Below are 17605 nucleotides of genomic sequence, written 5' to 3'. Positions count from 1 at the left end.
ATGAAAAATCAAGCAACGTAGCTTATTTGAGCAGGGTTGCTCAATCTAGCTATATATATATATATTCATTCTAGTGGTAAGCTACATGCTTGTAATTTTATTTAATTTACAATCAAGCAAGTCTCCTTTGTATATCATTGGAGATGCTCTTATACTTCCTTTGAATTTTTATATTCATCACTTTCTATAAAAGAAAAGTTTCAATTTGGATGTATCACTTTTTCTTTTAGTCAATAATATTTCTCTATCTCTATTCTATTACATGGGCCTAGACCTGTCAATTTGGGTCAATGGGTCGTATTTGAGTAAAAATTCAGGTCGCTTGGTTTGTGTGGTTTAGATCGTTTGGATAATTTCAAAATATGGTAATCGGACCAAATTGGGTCGATATTGGGTCATTTGGCTTAGGTCGGTTGGGTTCGGATTCTTTCTCAGCAACTCAGGTTAGGTCGAATTGTGTCAAGAATTCAAGTTTGATTGGAGGATGAAAAATAAAAATGGAGGAGAAGTTTATATTTCGGGTGTGTTCTATTCACCTAATTTTCACTTATCTGAACTTATTTGAACTTAACTTAACTTATGTGAACTTATTATAACTTATTTTAGTTGTAATTTGAAGTTGGGTAACCGTTATCAAAACTTATTTTTCCTGAACTGAATTTATCTGAACTTATCTTATCTAAACTTATTAAACTTGAAATAAGTGAAAATAAGGTGAACAGAACAGACCCTTCGTTCAAAAGCATTATAAACCCCAGCCCGCTTGAGTGATGGTATAAGACCCAACCCATTATTTATTGGACGGATCTGACCCATTTATAACTGGGGCAGGTTAGGGCTTTAAATAACGGGTCTCCCCTCTCTCTCTCAGTTCTCTTCTCCATTGAAACGCACTCAACATCGCACATTCGCACTTGACGTTCTCCATTACAAACTACAGTATTTGTTCTAAGCAGCTTCCAAGGTAAAATGTTGTTTTTTTAGTAAAAATCACATCAATTTCACAATCTAGGGTTCAATCTAGGGTTTAGTTTTACCCTATTGTTGATTTAATTGCCAGTTTAGTCAATCTAGGGTTCTTCTAAGGTAGATTTTTCAACTGTTTGTTTATAATTTCTCATTTTATGATATAATTACAACAATCAAATTTTCTGCTTTGCGCAATTTTCGTTGATATTCATAAGCGAGAAGCATTTTGTACCAAGTATGGTTTTTGTAGCTGAATTTGATAAATTGAGTCTAATTTGTCTGCTAATTTGTTAAATATGTAGGTAAATATGAGGCCAATTTTGATGAAGGGGCATGAAAGGCCTCTAACATTCTTGAAGTACAATCGAGACGGCGACCTTCTATTCTCATGCGCAAAGGACCATAATCCTACAGTATGGTTCGCCGACAACGGAGAACGCCTCGGTACCTATCGGGGACACAATGGCGCGGTCTGGTCCTGCGACGTCTCGTGTATTCCTCTATGCCTTTATATTGTCTAAATTCTTTTACTTTTGAGCTCAATTTAGTGTTTATTTGATTGAATTGTATTGGGTTTCTTTTGTTTTGATGATAATTAGGGTATGTTGATGCTGTCTTTATAAAAAAATTAAGTTCATAGCTATCCTGGTTTTGTTGATTATTGATATTTTGTGTAAACTGAAAGCAGCTGCTTTTGGGCGATTAAGATATAAAGATTGAATTTTTTTAGCATATTGATAGTTTTGTAACTTTCGTTATGAAGTTGTTATTGGGGTGATTTGGATGATTGTTATTATGTAGGTAACTTTAAGTTTGTTAATACTACATGGAAGTATAGAGAAGGATATGGTTGATGGCGATGTTTGCTTATCCATTAATTGAAGGAGAAAGAGGAGAGTCCAGAGAAGACAAAGGAAGATAAGTGGTATAGGGAGGATTCGAGGAAGGTTCTGACTTGTTCTCTTTTAAAGTGGTATAGAGAGGTGTTTTGCAGTTGAAACTTGTTTCATTCACTGCATTATTGCAAGTTTGCTGCTGGATAAATTCAATTTGTTGTTAATTCTGAATTCTCTTGGTTTAACCCTGGTCACTTTAGTTTCTTTGAAGTTGTAATTGTTCTGAGATAAGTATCATGGATGAACATTTGAGAACAAGTTTACGAGCTATTTTTTTTTTTTTTTTGAGGGGGGGTTGTATATGGACTGTAGTTATGCAAACCTTAAAGTTAGAATAAGGAAGGGCAAAACATAGTGCAGAGAAAGGGTTCCATGCGGAAAAGAGGATGAAGACAGGGGATGAAATGTATTTATAAATAAGGAGAGGGGGGGGGGGGGGTTAGTTTGTTTAATTGCTGAGTTGGAAGGAGGAAGATGGAATGGATAGTTAGGAATTTTTCATTTAAACCTTATAATAATTCTGTTTCATAGATATGGTATTATTATAGATAACCCTTTTAAGGTTGTTGTTAAACTTCGTATTGTCTTGGTATAACTGAAACTTGGGGCTGTTTACTGAATGTTGAGCAACCTTGCAATGATCCTAAATTATTCTTTAAAGAGCTATCATAAAATGTGGATTTAATTTCATTATGAATATATCTTAAGTACTTACACTTGTTTAAAGTTGTGAATTTGTGCCTTAAACTGATGATTTCTCTTCTTTCAGGGGATTCTTCCCGCCTAATTACTGGAAGTGCAGATCAGACTGTAAAGCTCTGGGATGTCAAAAGGGGAGAGGAATTGCATACTTTCAAGTTTGACTCTCCTGCGAGGTCAGTGGACTTTTCAATTGGTGATAAACTAGTCGTTATCACTACTGACCCTTTCATGGAGAAGACATCTGCGATTCATGTATATCGCATTGCAGAAGACGATGATGAACGTAAGTCTGTCTTTACATATTTGATTTTCTGGACTTCTTGGCCATCATTTCTGGCTTTGCAATGTTTTTTGGTGTGTTTATTTTTAACTACCATTTATTTCACTCGCAAGCTTTATTTTGTATACTGTTTGTCTGAAACTCTGAACCCATTCCACCCTTCTTTGGAAGGAAAGAAACTAAGGTTGTGTTTGGAAGCAATTTTATCTGTAGATTTTCAAGTTTTAGGGGCTGGTATTGTAGAGTTGGAGGTACCTTCTACAAACACTGCTTTGGAATAGTTAGAATTTGTAGCTTTAAAGCTTTGAATTGGTAGCTGTTGCTTTTAGAGGTAGAAATTAGTGTTTCTTTCTCTTTTTTCTTTTTTGTTTATTCCTAACAATTGGGAAGCTAATTTTACCCCACACTAATATTTGAACTGTTGATCTAACATCTCAACATCTTACATCTACTTTTGCATTTAATACATTTAATTGCTAGTAACAACTACTAAGACAACTACTATTCTTAAGGGTGTTAATAGGCCGTAGGGCGTAGGCGTCTTTTGTTTATGAGATATGTAATCTTGGCAGATGATGCTTTGGGGGATTATCTACTTTTAGCAAGCATGTAATTATCTTTTTGATTTACATTTTTTTATTTACGAGGCTTGGGATACTTTTTTTCAGCTGAACAGAATTATCTTCACGTTGAATGGTACTTTGATTTTCTTAATAACTAGATTAGCTCAACTTGTCAAGCTGAAGTCTCGGAACTAATGTACAAACAAGCCCCCAAATGTTTTGCAGTCCTTCAGGTGTCGCTAAGTTTTGCCCTATTTTGTGCGGTCTCAAATTCACTAAGGATAAATGCAACTGTCAATCTGTAATATATGTGACTAACTGACTACTGATACTTGAAGGAATTTAGGAGTTACAATATATCATCCTGAAATGCATAATTGAACTTGGATATGAAAAGATGCACTTATTTCATGCTCTTTCTTTCTTGCTGGCATGCGAGATGGTTGTTCTGCAATTTTATGTTTGATTTTATTTCTCCACTTGCTATTCCTTGGCTGGAATACACTATGGAATCGTTGTATTTCATCACACATTTAGCGATGTCTTTTGCATGCAGGTCACATTTGTTTTCTTCACTATCAAAAGGTTGATATAGGATAGCTTGTGGCCTCACATTGTACGATGCTGCTTGTTTCAAAAGCAGCATCCTGTTCCCATTTCAGATGATCATGTTTGCTTGCTATGTAGAGAATGTGAGAGGCAGCCATAAGTTCAGTTTAGCCTTTTAAACCCCAACCTTTTTTTAATAAGCAACATGTAGGCTTTCTGTTTTTCAGTAAACATTACTTCTCATATCATGTGAGGAATCCATTAAATAGGCTTTAGCCTTTTGGGCTCTTGTCACCCCACACCTTCTCTTATTTTGTGGGCTTTTGGTTTTTGCTTCTCTATCTATATCTTATTTGTGGGCGTATAGTCATACGCTTTTAATCCCTTCACTTTATTTCTTGAAATCTGCTTCTGAAGATGACATCATTGTTCATATTGATTTGCAGAGAGTGATGAACCTGTTCTTGTCATGAGGGGCCCAAATGGAAGAATTAATAGAGCTGTTTGGGGGCCTCTGAACAAGACTATTATTAGCTGTGGTGAGGATGCTATCATCCGTGTATGGGATCCTACGGTAAGTAGCAGTACCAATTATATCATTTCATTTTGTTGTAGTTTGTTATATACTTGTATACAGATAGCCTGGAGTCTTGGAATTTCATGAAAAAACAGTGCACTTTTTAATCCTGTTATATGTTTTACATATGCTTGGGGTTCTTTTTTCTGCTTTTGCCATGTTTGGTGGTTTAATTTTAATCCTTCAATTTGCAGACAGGCCAAGAGATAATGTCAACAAAGGACCATGAAAATGGTCACAAAAAACCAATAACATCACTTTGTCTATCTGCAGACAAGTCGCATTTCCTCACTGGTTCGCTGGATAAATCAGCTAAGGTTGTATATCTCATGATTATTGAATGAATAAGTAGTGTTGATTTGTGGTTCCTTTTGTACTAACATGGTTTGTTTTCTTTCTCAGCTCTGGGACACAAGAACTTTAACTCTTATTAAAACCTATGGTACAGAGCAACCTGTGAATGCTGTTACCATGTCTCCCCTTCTGGACCACGTATGTTACTTGATTTTTAATTTTATTTTTTACTTTTTTAAATTTGTTGTTTATTTGCTGTGTGGTTTCTATATCTGTGCTGCTCCAGTTTTCCCATGGAAATTTTCCTTTGGTAACAAATTTGGTATTTGAATGTTTTTCACTATAGGCTGTTTGATGAGTTTTAAGCTCAACTGGATCAACATCTATGTCTCTTTCTTCCTGTATATCCCCAAACCAATTATTCTACTCTTCATTTTTTTAATGTTAACAGCAGTCAGCTGTCATCACGAATCATGATTAGTGAGAGATTTGTGTGATATCAAGGGTGGGATGACATAATGTGATTGATGTATTTAGTTTTTGTTGTGATGGGACATATTAAAGTGACTCAGTTATGTGCAATTATTATTTATTGTGAAGTGGTAGATAGATTATGACTGCTTATATCTGACTTTAATTATCCTGCTTGAGGTTGGAACCTTTTTAGAAGAGGTATTAGGGGTGATGATGATAATAAAGGATACCTCTAAATTGTGCGTGTGGTGCAGCAGAGCTTTATGTTTGTCTGTGTATTCTATAATATTCTCATATATTCCTACTGATAGACTACTTCAGATTGCTTGAACTGTGTTTTTTTTCTATAGGTTGTGCTTGGAGGTGGTCAGGAGGCATCACATGTGACAACTACAGATCATCGTGCAGGAAAGTTTGAGGCAAAATTCTATGATAAGGTAAGTTACAAAAATAATTTTATGTGAATGAAATATTGATTTTGCTATTAGTATGAATGGTTTAACATGGGACTGAAAGGACTTATCAGCTTACTGATACTTTGAATTGCATTCTGTCCATAAATAGTATAAACTGTTTCTTCGTAAAGATTTATTCCATTTTTATGTCGATTTCTTCATGTAATGCATAACTGGTCAAAGAAAGAGCATGTAATCTCCCCAATGCTCATGGCTGTGGTATAAATGTGCTTTATTTTACATATATTCCATAGTCAATCAAGATTACATGATATATGACTATGTTATCAGCTTAAGCATTGCACTTCATATATATTTGAACTGGCACCTAACACCTTTCAGTAGAGTTGTAGCTAACATGTGTCAAGGCTTTTGCAAAACAAACACCTAAAACTCGAAGTTTTCTATTATAGAGCTTTTTTTGCCTAGTAAATTTAGCAATGCACATCATATTTCTTTTGAACTGGTATCTAACACCTCTCAGCAGTTTTTTTAGCAAACATGGCTCAAGGCTTTTTGCAAACCAAAAACTTAAACACCTAATTTTTTTATTTTAGAGGTTTTTTTTTGCCTAGTAAATTTAGCAATTACTTTATGGTATTGGTTGCAAAGAAAAATTCAATATCCACTGTAACTTGCTGAATTTAAGAATTTTCTTCGTTATTAATTTGTATTATTTTGATTGTAGATCCTCACGGCAGAAATTGGAGGTGTTAAGGGGCATTTTGGGCCTATAAATGCCTTGGCGTTCAATCCTGATGGTAAAAGGTAAATAATCTCGCTAGATTACATCTATATTTAGTGCTATTTATTTATCAGTGTTTCTTTATTTTTTTTCCTTTGGAAGTTATCATAATTCATAAGGGTTCATGGAAGATTTTCTCAAGTATTTCTGTTGTGTTATGCAGCTTTGCAAGTGGAGGTGAAGATGGTTATGTGAGGTTACACCACTTTGACCCAGATTATTTCCATATCAAGCTCTAACCATCTTGAATTAGCCTTATTATCAAGTGTGGTTTGCAACGAAACAAGAAAATTTTCCAGAGTAATTATGAAGACACGCTACTGTTTTTCGTAGAATAGCCTATACAGTAGCTTATAGCGCTAATGCTGTCCAGAAGCAGCTTATTGTATCTTAGCCTGGTTTGAGCTGACCTTTGTTTGCTTCCTGTGGCTTTGTTCTACTGGTGTTCTTCTGTCTTTTGGTAACAAATCTTGTTTTATTTGCCCAAAAATTAGTCCTTTTTATTTTTGGTTCACTACAAGATTAGTCTGTAGGCTTTCTTCTATTAAGTCGCAAAAACAGCCTTGTACTTTTATTATTACGGAGTTGTATTGTTACTATAAATTCACTGGTCTTCAGCAATACAAGTTTTTGGTTGTATCAGTTTTCAATCTTCTCTTCTCTTCTTGCCTTGTACTCCTATATATAGAAGTGGTAAACCAATCTTTTAGAGCTACTTACTCAACTTTTACATATTGCATTAATATAGCCAATTGACACAAAATTTTCCTACCAATTACACAATCCTCTTTCCCCTTTAGTTTTATACTATCACATTAGCAAGATCATAATATTAAAAGTGAAGACACTCGCCTCTTAAATTTTCAAACAACAACAAAGCCTTGGTTTTAAAATTACTCAGGGTAAAACCTACCCTATCATAATAGGACACAACCCCTGTCGAAGTGTCCGAATAAATAAAAAATAACGGACATGATATTGAGGTGTGTATGAGACGTATTACTGCCTCACTATTGGTTTTCGATATGGACATGACTGTTAGGTGAAGTGTCCATATATCGTATCGTAGGTGATATGTATGTTAGTCAGTCAAAGGGAGTGTGTAATTAATTGGATTATTTGGCCATGCACGGTGCATAAGTACTTAACCCTAGTGTTGTACCTATACCCAAATAGTTTCCTCACCCTCACTCATCATTCCACCAGCAACGACGACGACAGTGACAACCAAATTTTGCGACTACCTTCCGATCTCTCTGATTTTCAAGGTTTGAAGTCATTTTATTTGTTCTTGTAATTTATACGCTGTTTTCCGTTTTCTTATGTATTCTATTATTTCTGATTATGGGTTTATGAGTTTTGTATGGGTAATTAATTATTAGGTTAATATAATTAGCAATTATAACCAACTTGGATTTATTTATCGTTCTTCATGCTGTGAATGTATGTTTAGTTTCTATCTTAGTTCACCTATTTTCAAGATTTGTTCTTTAGATTATTAATCTTGTGAGTATATCTTTATTTAGGAGGATTTAGTACTATGGTGTAATATTATTATTGATGTTTGACCTAGAGGCTAGAATCTTATTATTTCGACTGATTAATTAGTTTCCTATAAAAAATATTAACATGGATGTTTAATTTGGCGTGGCAAAGTTTTCTTTAGCTAATCCTATTTTTTTTTTTTTTTTTTACTACAGTTTGAGTCTTATATAAACATTGTTAGTTTTTGGATAAATAGCGAGTTGAGGACTTGAGTTATTTGCTCAATATTTAGTTTTTAGGGAGGGAAGCTTAGACGAGTGCGATTAAGATGGCACGCAAAGGATTGATGGAGCAAGACTTGAACACATTAGACGTGACAAAATTACATCCTCTATCGCCTGAAGTTATTTCTAGACAAGCTACGATTAACATTGGTATTTTTACGAATTATTCACAAATGTAAACAGAATTAAATTGGGATCATTGTTTTTCTTAGATATTTGAAATTTATACTCTCTTGATTATATTTCGTAGGAACTATTGGTCATGTGGCACACGGAAAATCTACAGTTGTGAAGGCTATATCGGGTGTTCAGGTGATTTTTGCCAAATTTCTCTGTACTTGCACACTTTATGTTTTTGACTTCTTTTGAGATACGAATATTTGAGAAGGGATCTAACGAAAACTAGATGGTGGAAGCGACTAGTTCTTAGTTCAACTCGTTGGTGCATATCTCTTTAGTCCTTGAATTCATGTGGTTTAGGAACAGATGATTATTCGTGTTTGGTTTGGGAAGACATTTTTTTTATTGTATGTGTTTTATTATACTTCAAGAGATCTCTTATATTAAATATACTTCGTATTTCTTTTATGCAGACTGTACGCTTTAAGAATGAACTAGAGCGAAACATCACTATCAAACTTGGCTATGCAAATGCCAAGATTTATAAGTGTGAAGATGATCAGTGCCCACGGCCAATGTGCTACAAGTATGTTATTGATCTGTTATGGCCTAATGATCTACTGAGTTGAGCTCATTAATTCGACAAGTATGCTTATGCTAGATTCTTGTACTAGTACCTGTAGAATTGCTCATTGAAGATAAATATTTCCTGAAGTTCAGCTCTTGTGTTGCAATTTCGTATTTTGTGTTGACAAATTGTTCAAACTTTTTCTTTTTCAGGGCATATGGAAGTGGAAAGGAAGATACCCCTCTGTGTGATGTACCTGGATTTGAGAATGCTAGGATGAAGCTTCTGAGACATGTTTCCTTTGTCGATTGCCCGGTAATCTACTGCTGTAACTAACAGCCCATGATTTTTATAATACCTTATTTAGCTGTATGCTTTTTATATTGTTAATTTGATCATTATTTGTGTTGGAGTAATCAAGCTATATTCATCTTCCCCAACTTAGCTTGGCCGCTTAGGTAGTTTGTGTTTTCTTTGCCTGTTTTCACACAATTTTCATCTGTAAACTCTGTTTTTTTTGGTTATTGACCCTGCTGATACATTTCATCTAGTAAAAGGGGTTGTGTTTAAGGTACGACTTCTGTGAGTTCTTGTTGGATTTGTCATGTTTTGTCATAATGCATACGTTCCAAATTCTGTATGACAGGGTCATGATATTCTTATGGCTACTATGCTTAATGGAGCTGCTATTATGGATGGAGCTTTGCTTCTTATTGCCGCTAATGAGAGCTGCCCCCAACCTCAGACTTCTGAGCATCTTGCTGCAATTGATATCATGCAACTTAAGCATATCATCATCCTCCAAAATAAGGTTGATCTCATCCAAGAAAATGCTGCTCTAAACCAACATGAATCTGTTCAGAAAGTTATTCAGGTACTTGTTTCGAATGTTGAACCAGCTGACAATGCAATTGTCCAAATTCCTTTGATGAGAAGCTGAAGCATGTTTCTGACAAGCCCCTTGTTTTCTTCAGGGAACTGCTGCTGATGGAGCTCCTGTGATTCCGGTTTCTGCCCAATTGAAGTACAACATCGATGTTGTTTGTGAATACATTGTCAAAAAGATTCCTATTCCTGAGAAAAATTTTGTCTCACCACCAACTATGATCTTGATCCGGTCTTTTGATGTTAACAAGCCAGGGTACGAGGTTGATGATATACATGGTGGTGTTGCTGGTGGAAGTATCTTAAAGGTTCCTGTCTTTGTTTTAATCATAACAAATTTCATGGGGTTTGCTGTATTGTCACCTTTTAGAGTTTCTACTTCTGCATTACTATTTGTTTGGTAAATGTTATACTCCCAGAAATGTTCTCATTATGTTTAGTTATAAATGCAGGGTGTCTTGAGGGTAAACCAAGAAATCGAGGTACGACCTGGAATTGTAGTGAAGGATGAAAGTGGCAACATTACGTGCACACCCATATACTCGAGGATTGTTTCTTTATATGCAGAGCAGAATCGGTTACAATTTGCTGTCCCAGGAGGTCTGATTGGGGTTGGAACAAACATGGATCCGACTTTAACCCGAGCTGATAGATTGGTAGGTCAGGTACTCGGAGAGGTTGGATCTCTTCCAGATGTTTACATCGAGCTAGAGGTAATATTTGTACTAATTTTTATCAGTATGCTAAGAGTTATTTTGGTTTCTGAGCTCCCTACTGATGGTACATGTTACACTAATAAGCAATAAAACAGAAATAACTTATCTCTTGATGCGTGAACCAAACTGACAATAGCCGCGTCGTGGAGAACCACTGACCTAAAAGACGATTCCGCGCTACCTCCCGGTGCAGTAGACAATTGCGGTCGCCCTCCAGGATAAGCACGGCGCCGGAGTTTATGTGCACTCACAAACCCGACTGGAACTCAGAATACTTGCCCAGAAAACAGAACAGAAAGAACATGTGTTTAGATAAGTTTAGAGAAGAGAGAAGACTGATTGTGTTGTGTATTTTGGCTAAGAAAACCACCGAATATTTATAGGGTGAAGAGGAAAAACGGAAAGCATGAAAGGTGGGAAGAATCTGGCCAAGAAAATGACCAGATTAATCTAGTCAGTCAACAAACGAGGCAAGAAACAAGGGAGTGAATTAATCAGCTAAAATCAAGGGATTAATGGCTGATTAATTCCCACAACAGTCAGAAAATCCCAACAGTCAAAAAACGGATACTTGGGAATATTCTGTTAACAAGAAAAAGGAAATAAAATTTCTCCAAAAAGATAACAAAGACCCACGCCCGCGCATCGCATTCCCCAAGACCCAAGTCCCGAGGCCCGAGCCCGACCCAACCCGGCTCGGCTCGGCGCGCGCGCGCGCGTGTGTGTGTGTGTGGAGTAACACACACCTCCAACTCACTCAACTGAGTAGTGCTAAAGCACTACATTATAAAAACAAGGAAAAACCTTCCTCCCCAATCAATGTGGGACTTTTCCCCTTTCATTTATTTTTCTCTCTCTCTCTCATTTTTCCCAACACTCTTGTTTTATATCAAGAACTTCCAACAATCCCCCACAGGTTCGAAGATATGAAAAAGAATGAAAAAAATGAATTTTGGGCAAAACAAAACAATTGCATAAGTGTCAATGTCTCGCGACTTGAATTAACACATAGTGGACATCAAGCTATGATCCCTCACCTACCAAGTGACCTTCGTCTTGAACTCAATAGGGAGTTAGGGACCCGTCACTTTGAGCCACACAATTGAACATGTATAATATTCTGAAATTCCGCGAATAAAGGTGACGCATTATACTGGCCATACGTCCAGCCTGGATGCTCATAGGTGCTCTAGAGTATAAGCCCACGAAATACTCATAGGAAGCGGCCACACTTCCACACCTAAGTAGGTGAACTCCATCAAGTGTGAGCTACAACACACCTCCAAAAATATGGATATGGGTTCATTAAGAGCCGTATGCTCAACCTCCTTCTCATATGTAGCTAAGCACAAAACAAACATCTAGAGATGGACAAAAATAAAAATGTGCTTCCGAATTATTACATAACGTTCCCCTTTGAACTCATAGTGAGTAGGAGTTCATTATTTCACAATTCATACAACGGGCTTTAGCCCCATCTCTTCCGATGTTTCCAAAACTAGTTTTTTACATAGGCCTTTAGTTAACGGATCCGCAATGTTCTTTTCGGACTTAACATAGTCCAGTGATATCACCCCTTCAGACAACAAATTTCTGACGGCTTTATGCCTCAGACGGATGTGTCTCTTCTTCCCATTATAGGCATGGTTGTGTGCAACAGCAATAGCAGCTTGCGAATCACAATGAAGTGCAACTGAAGGAGCTGGCTTCCCCCACAGTGGAATATCTGCAAGCATGTTCCTCAACCATTCTGCCTCATGACCTGCCAATTCAAGAGCAATAAACTCAGATTCCATAGTAGACATAGCAGTACAAGATTGCTTACAAGATTTCCAGGATACGGCTCCACCCCCAAGGGTGAAGACATAGCCACTAGTGGAGTTAACTTCATCATTATCGGATACCCAGTTGGCATCACAAAAACCCTCCAAAACTCCAGGAAATTTGGAGTAATGCAAACCCCAATCCATAGTACCCTTAAGGTACCTAAGCAACCTCCTTAGAGCAATCCAATGATCACTGCTTGGATTATGAGTGTACCTGCTCAACCTACTAACAGAATAAGCAATGTCAGGTCTAGTGTAGTTCATAAGAAACATAACACTACCAATAATTCTAGCATATTCAGACTGATTAACTGGATTACCATTATTTTTCTTTAAGTGGAAACTTGGGTCATAGGGAGTCTTAACTGGATCGACATTAAATGATTCAAACTTTTTAAGAAGTTTTTCAACATAGTGTGACTGATTAAGACAGATGCCATTTGGAGTCCTCTTGATTTTTACTCCCAAAATCACATCTGCCTCACCCATGTCTTTCATTTCAAAATTCGAACTCAAAAACTGTTTTGTCTCATTTACACGATCCAAGTTAGTCCCAAAAATCAACATATCATCCACATAAAGACAAATAATTACACAACCATGACTATCATGCTTAAAATAAACACAAGAGTCACCTTCATTAACATGAAAACCATTACCAGTCATAGTCTTATCGAATTTGTCATGCCATTGCTTTGGAGCTTGTTTAAGCCCATACAATGACTTGACTAACTTACAAACCTTCTCCTCTTGTCCTGGAACAACGAACCCTTCAGGTTGGACCATGTAAATCTCCTCATCCAAGTCACCATTCAAAAAAGCAGTTTTGACATCCATTTGATGAACAACAAGACCAAAAATGCAAGCAAGAGCAATTAAAGTCCTAATGGTTGCAATTTTAGTAACGGGGGAGTAAGTATCAAAATAATCAATGCCAAACTTTTGAGTAAAACCCCTTACCACTATCCTTGCCTTATACTTGTCTATGGATCCATCGGCCTTTAATTTTTTCCGAAAGATCCATTTACAAGTAATGGGCTTACAACCTCTAGGAAGTTCAACCAATTCCCAAGTGTTATTATTGAGAATTGATTGTAATTCACTATCAATTGCTTCTTTCCAAAAAACAGCATCAACTGACCCCATTGCCTCATCATAGGTTCTTGGATCATCTTCCAAAACAAAAATATGCACAAAATCATCATCAATTAAGGAAGATTCAGATAAATAAGAAGTAATAAAATCAGGACCAAAACTATTTTCCTTTCTTGCCCTTTTGCTTCTCCTTGGCTCCAAAACAGAATCATCGTTAGTAATAGGAGCATTAGCAATAGGTAAACTAACAGAACTACTAGCATGCAATTCACTATCATTAGAAGGAGACATTTTCAAAGGGAAAATGTTCTCAAAGAACTCAGCATCTCTTGCTTCAATGATATGACCACCTGCATAAGAATTGTTAGCACCTTTAACAAAGAAACGATAAGCTGCACTTTGATAAGCATAGCCAATAAAAATAGCATCAACAGTTTTGGGACCAATCTTATCCCTCTTGAAGCTAGGTAGCCTACTTTTGCTAGGCACCCCCACACTTTCAAGTATTTTAGGTTTGGCGCTCGACCTTTCCATATTTCGTATGGAGTCTTGTCAAGCTTCTTGTGAGGAACCCTGTTCAAAACATGACAAGCAGAAAGAATAGCTTCCCCCCACATGTTATTAGGAAGCCCAGAACTAATAAGCATAGAATTCATCATATTCTTTAAAGTTCTATTTTTCCTTTCAGCTATACCGTTTTGTTCGGGTGAATAGGGAGCCGTCGTCTCATGAACAATGCCAAGTTGCTCACAAAATGCCTTAAGAGTGTCAGGGCTGTACTCACCACCCCTGTCACTCCTAACCCTCTTGATCTTTTTGTCTAACTGGTTTTCTACCTCAGCTTTATATTTGAGGAACATTTCCTCAGCTTCGTCCTTAGACCTGAGAAGATAAACCATGCAAAAACGTGAACAATCATCAACAAAAGTAATATAATACTTTTTACCCCCTCTACTTTCGTGATTATTAAAATCACCTAAGTCACTATGAACAAGTTCTAGTACTTCAGTCTGTCTATCTACTGATTTAAATGGCTTCTTAGTAAATTTGGCTTCAACACAAACTTGACATTTCGAAAAATCAGTTTTAGAAAAACTTGGAATCAAATTTAAGTGTTTAAGCCTTTTAACAGAATCAAAATTAACGTGACCTAATCTAGCATGCCATAAATCAATAGACTCAGCAATATAAGCAGAAGAAGTACTAGCATTCTTATTCATAGTGTCAATTTTAACATCAAGAGTAAAAAGCCCCCCATTACAAAAGCCCTTCCCCACAAATTCCCCATTGCGAGTAAGAACTAATCTATCAGAATCAAAGGAGAGCTTCAGTCCAGCTTTCATGAGCAAACTGCCAGAAATTAAATTCCTGCGCATTTCTGGAACATGCAAAACATTAGTGAGAGTAAGCAATTTTCCAGAAGTGAGAGCGAGAACGATCTTCCCTTTGCCTTGGATAGAAGCAGAAGCTGAGTTGCCCATGAAGACATTTTCACCTTCAACCTTGTCATAGGTAGTGAACATGTCCTTGTTGGCGCAGATGTGCCTGGTAGCTCCAGTGTCAACAATCCACTCAGCAGCATTACCTGTAAAGTTAGCTTCTAAAACAACAGCAACAATAACGTCAGAATCCTCAATAAGGTTTGCTTGACTTTGCCCATTCTTCTTCTTGACCCTGCAATCTCTAGCCCTGTGACCAGTCAAACCACACTCATAACAGATTCCCTTAAACTTGTACTTCTGAATTTTCCCATTAGGCTTAAGGTTACTGTTTTTGGCTTTGGACTGGTTGTTTGATTTGGGTTCAACAAGTTTGGCTTTGGCAGAAGAAGAGGAAGGAAAAACAGAAGGGGTTTTGTCTTTGATACGGTTTTCCTCCTCAATTTTGAGGTGGGCAGCAAGTTCCTCTAAGGTTAGGTCTTTCTTTTTGTGCATGAGTTGGTTACGAAAATCCTTCCAAGAGGGAGGGAGTTTCTCAATAAGAACAATAGCAAGGGTAGTATCACAAATAGACAGACCTTCAGCAGCCATATTAATACAAATACTCTCATAAGCATGAATCTGATCAATAATAGGCTTATCATCAACAACTTGAAAACTTAACCACTTACTAACACAATAACGTTTAGTACCAGCATCATCAGCTCCATATTTTTTCTCTAAAGCATCCCAAATATCCTTAGCATGATAAAAACCCATATAAATATCCAACAGACTATTCGACATATAATGCAACAACATGCCCTTACAAGTTCTATCATCCTTAGAAAACTTAATCTCAGATTCAGACAAATCATCTTTATCAACAGGTTGAACAATATCATCAAGAACATATGCAACATCAATCTGCTCCAAATAAAAATGCATCCTAACAGCCCAACGTTTATAATTCTTTCCATCAAGAGGTTCTAGTTTAGACATATCAGGAACAAGGAATTTGGAAGCCATAATCGTCTTTTAGATTGTTACACTAATAAGCAATAAAACAGAAATAACTTATCTCTTGATGCGTGAACCAAACTGACAATAGCCGCGTCGTGGAGAACCACTGACCTAAAAGACGATTCCGCGCTACCTCCCGGTGCAGTAGACAATTGCGGTCGCCCTCCAGGATAAGCACGGCGCCGGAGTTTATGTGCACTCACAAACCCGACTGGAACTCAGAATACTTGCCCAGAAAACAGAACAGAAAGAACATGTGTTTAGATAAGTTTAGAGAAGAGAGAAGACTGATTGTGTTGTGTATTTTGGCTAAGAAAACCACCGAATATTTATAGGGTGAAGAGGAAAAACGGAAAGCATGAAAGGTGGGAAGAATCTGGCCAAGAAAATGACCAGATTAATCTAGTCAGTCAACAAACGAGGCAAGAAACAAGGGAGTGAATTAATCAGCTAAAATCAAGGGATTAATGGCTGATTAATTCCCACAACAGTCAGAAAATCCCAACAGTCAAAAAACGGATACTTGGGAATATTCTGTTAACAAGAAAAAGGAAATAAAATTTCTCCAAAAAGATAACAAAGACCCACGCCCGCGCATCGCATTCCCCAAGACCCAAGTCCCGAGGCCCGAGCCCGACCCAACCCGGCTCGGCTCGGCGCGCGCGCGCGCGTGTGTGTGTGTTTGGAGTAACACACACCTCCAACTCACTCAACTGAGTAGTGCTAAAGCACTACATTATAAAAACAAGGAAAAACCTTCCTCCCCAATCAATGTGGGACTTTTCCCCTTTCATTTATTTTTCTCTCTCTCTCTCATTTTTCCCAACACTCTTGTTTTATATCAAGAACTTCCAACAGTACATACATACAAACAGGTGAATTTCTTCTTGCTATGGCGGCTGATTGGTGCGAAAACAAAGGGGACTGAGAAACAGGAAAGGGTATCGAAACTGAGCAGAGGAGAGGTTCTTATGTTAAACATTGGCTCCATGTCGACTGGTGCTCGTGTAATTGCTGTCAAACAAGAAGTGCATTTGGCGAAGTTGCAACTTACATCTCCGGTTTGCACAAGTAAAGGAGAGAAAATTGCCGTGAGTCGCCGGGTTGAAAAGCATTGGAGACTTATCGGTTGGGGACAGATTCAAGCTGGTGTTACTCTTGAGATCCCACCAAGAGCAGTCTGAGTGTCAAGTTAACAAGTGAGTGAAAGAGACTAGATAAGAGAAAAAAGAAATGTGGGTTGGGAGAGAACTTTTAGGTACAATTTTTTTGAGATGGAGGAGAAAACTGATTCTTATGTTTGATTTTAGTACATGTTTCAAGATAATATTTGCATATGATGTTATTAATAATTTCTTTTTTGGGTTGTTCTTTCATTTTCTCCTCATGCATTAAAATCTGTAATCATCTCATATTAACTAGTTCACTACAACATGTAACATGTAAGATCAAGGAGGACAATTATTTTCGCGGCTAGTTGATTCGGGGACTTCATGGGTTGTTTTCTTTGATGTAACATAAGGTTTTCTACATAACAGTCAGACTAGTAGGCTAGTAGCACAATCCATATCCATTATACATGCTACTCAATCAACAGTCTTGACACAGCTGAATTGAATCTAGAACAACAGCAAAGTTTTTTATTTCCTTGCAGTAAGCAATAGGTGAAACATTTTATGAT

The 17605-nt window shown here is 37.0% G+C and overlaps 2 protein-coding genes across 2 annotated transcripts; both read left to right on the top strand.

The window, feature by feature from the left end:
- Nucleotides 1-839: 839 nt before the first annotated feature.
- On the top strand, nt 840-7146 carry LOC145609110 (eukaryotic translation initiation factor 3 subunit I-like). Its single transcript, XM_081664669.1, has 9 exons — nt 840-964; nt 1272-1461; nt 2635-2850; nt 4406-4533; nt 4731-4853; nt 4939-5028; nt 5655-5741; nt 6448-6527; nt 6668-7146. The coding sequence occupies exons 2-9, from the start codon at nt 1278-1280 to the stop codon at nt 6741-6743; spliced, it is 984 nt and encodes a 327-aa protein (XP_081520795.1). The 5' UTR covers nt 840-964; nt 1272-1277; the 3' UTR covers nt 6744-7146.
- A 1171-nt stretch (nt 7147-8317) lies between these two features.
- LOC145609109 (eukaryotic translation initiation factor 2 subunit gamma-like) lies at nt 8318-17108 on the top strand. The gene is made up of 8 exons (XM_081664668.1): nt 8318-8423; nt 8524-8585; nt 8867-8979; nt 9174-9276; nt 9608-9835; nt 9936-10154; nt 10299-10559; nt 16800-17108. The coding sequence occupies exons 1-8, from the start codon at nt 8318-8320 to the stop codon at nt 17106-17108; spliced, it is 1401 nt and encodes a 466-aa protein (XP_081520794.1).
- The last annotated feature ends 497 nt before the right edge of the window (nt 17109-17605 follow it).

Source organism: Chenopodium album, chromosome 23, assembly GCF_948465745.1.
Source record: "Chenopodium album chromosome 23, dcCheAlbu1.1, whole genome shotgun sequence".
Classification (NCBI taxonomy): domain Eukaryota; kingdom Viridiplantae; phylum Streptophyta; class Magnoliopsida; order Caryophyllales; family Amaranthaceae; genus Chenopodium; species Chenopodium album.
Note: the sequence above shows the minus strand (reverse complement) of the source record. Positions and strands in the feature narration are given on the sequence as shown.

Coding starts and splice junctions, on each gene's coding strand:
- LOC145609110 (XM_081664669.1), top strand. CDS start 1,278: ATGAGGCCAATTTTGATGAAGGGGCATGAAAGGCCTCTAACATTCTTG. Junction 5,029..5,654: donor TGTCTCCCCTTCTGGACCAC/GTATGTTACTTG, acceptor TTTTTTCTATAG/GTTGTGCTTGGAGGTGGTCA. Junction 6,528..6,667: donor TTCAATCCTGATGGTAAAAG/GTAAATAATCTC, acceptor TGTGTTATGCAG/CTTTGCAAGTGGAGGTGAAG.
- LOC145609109 (XM_081664668.1), top strand. CDS start 8,318: ATGGCACGCAAAGGATTGATGGAGCAAGACTTGAACACATTAGACGTG. Junction 8,424..8,523: donor ACAAGCTACGATTAACATTG/GTATTTTTACGA, acceptor TATATTTCGTAG/GAACTATTGGTCATGTGGCA. Junction 9,836..9,935: donor CTGTTCAGAAAGTTATTCAG/GTACTTGTTTCG, acceptor TGTTTTCTTCAG/GGAACTGCTGCTGATGGAGC.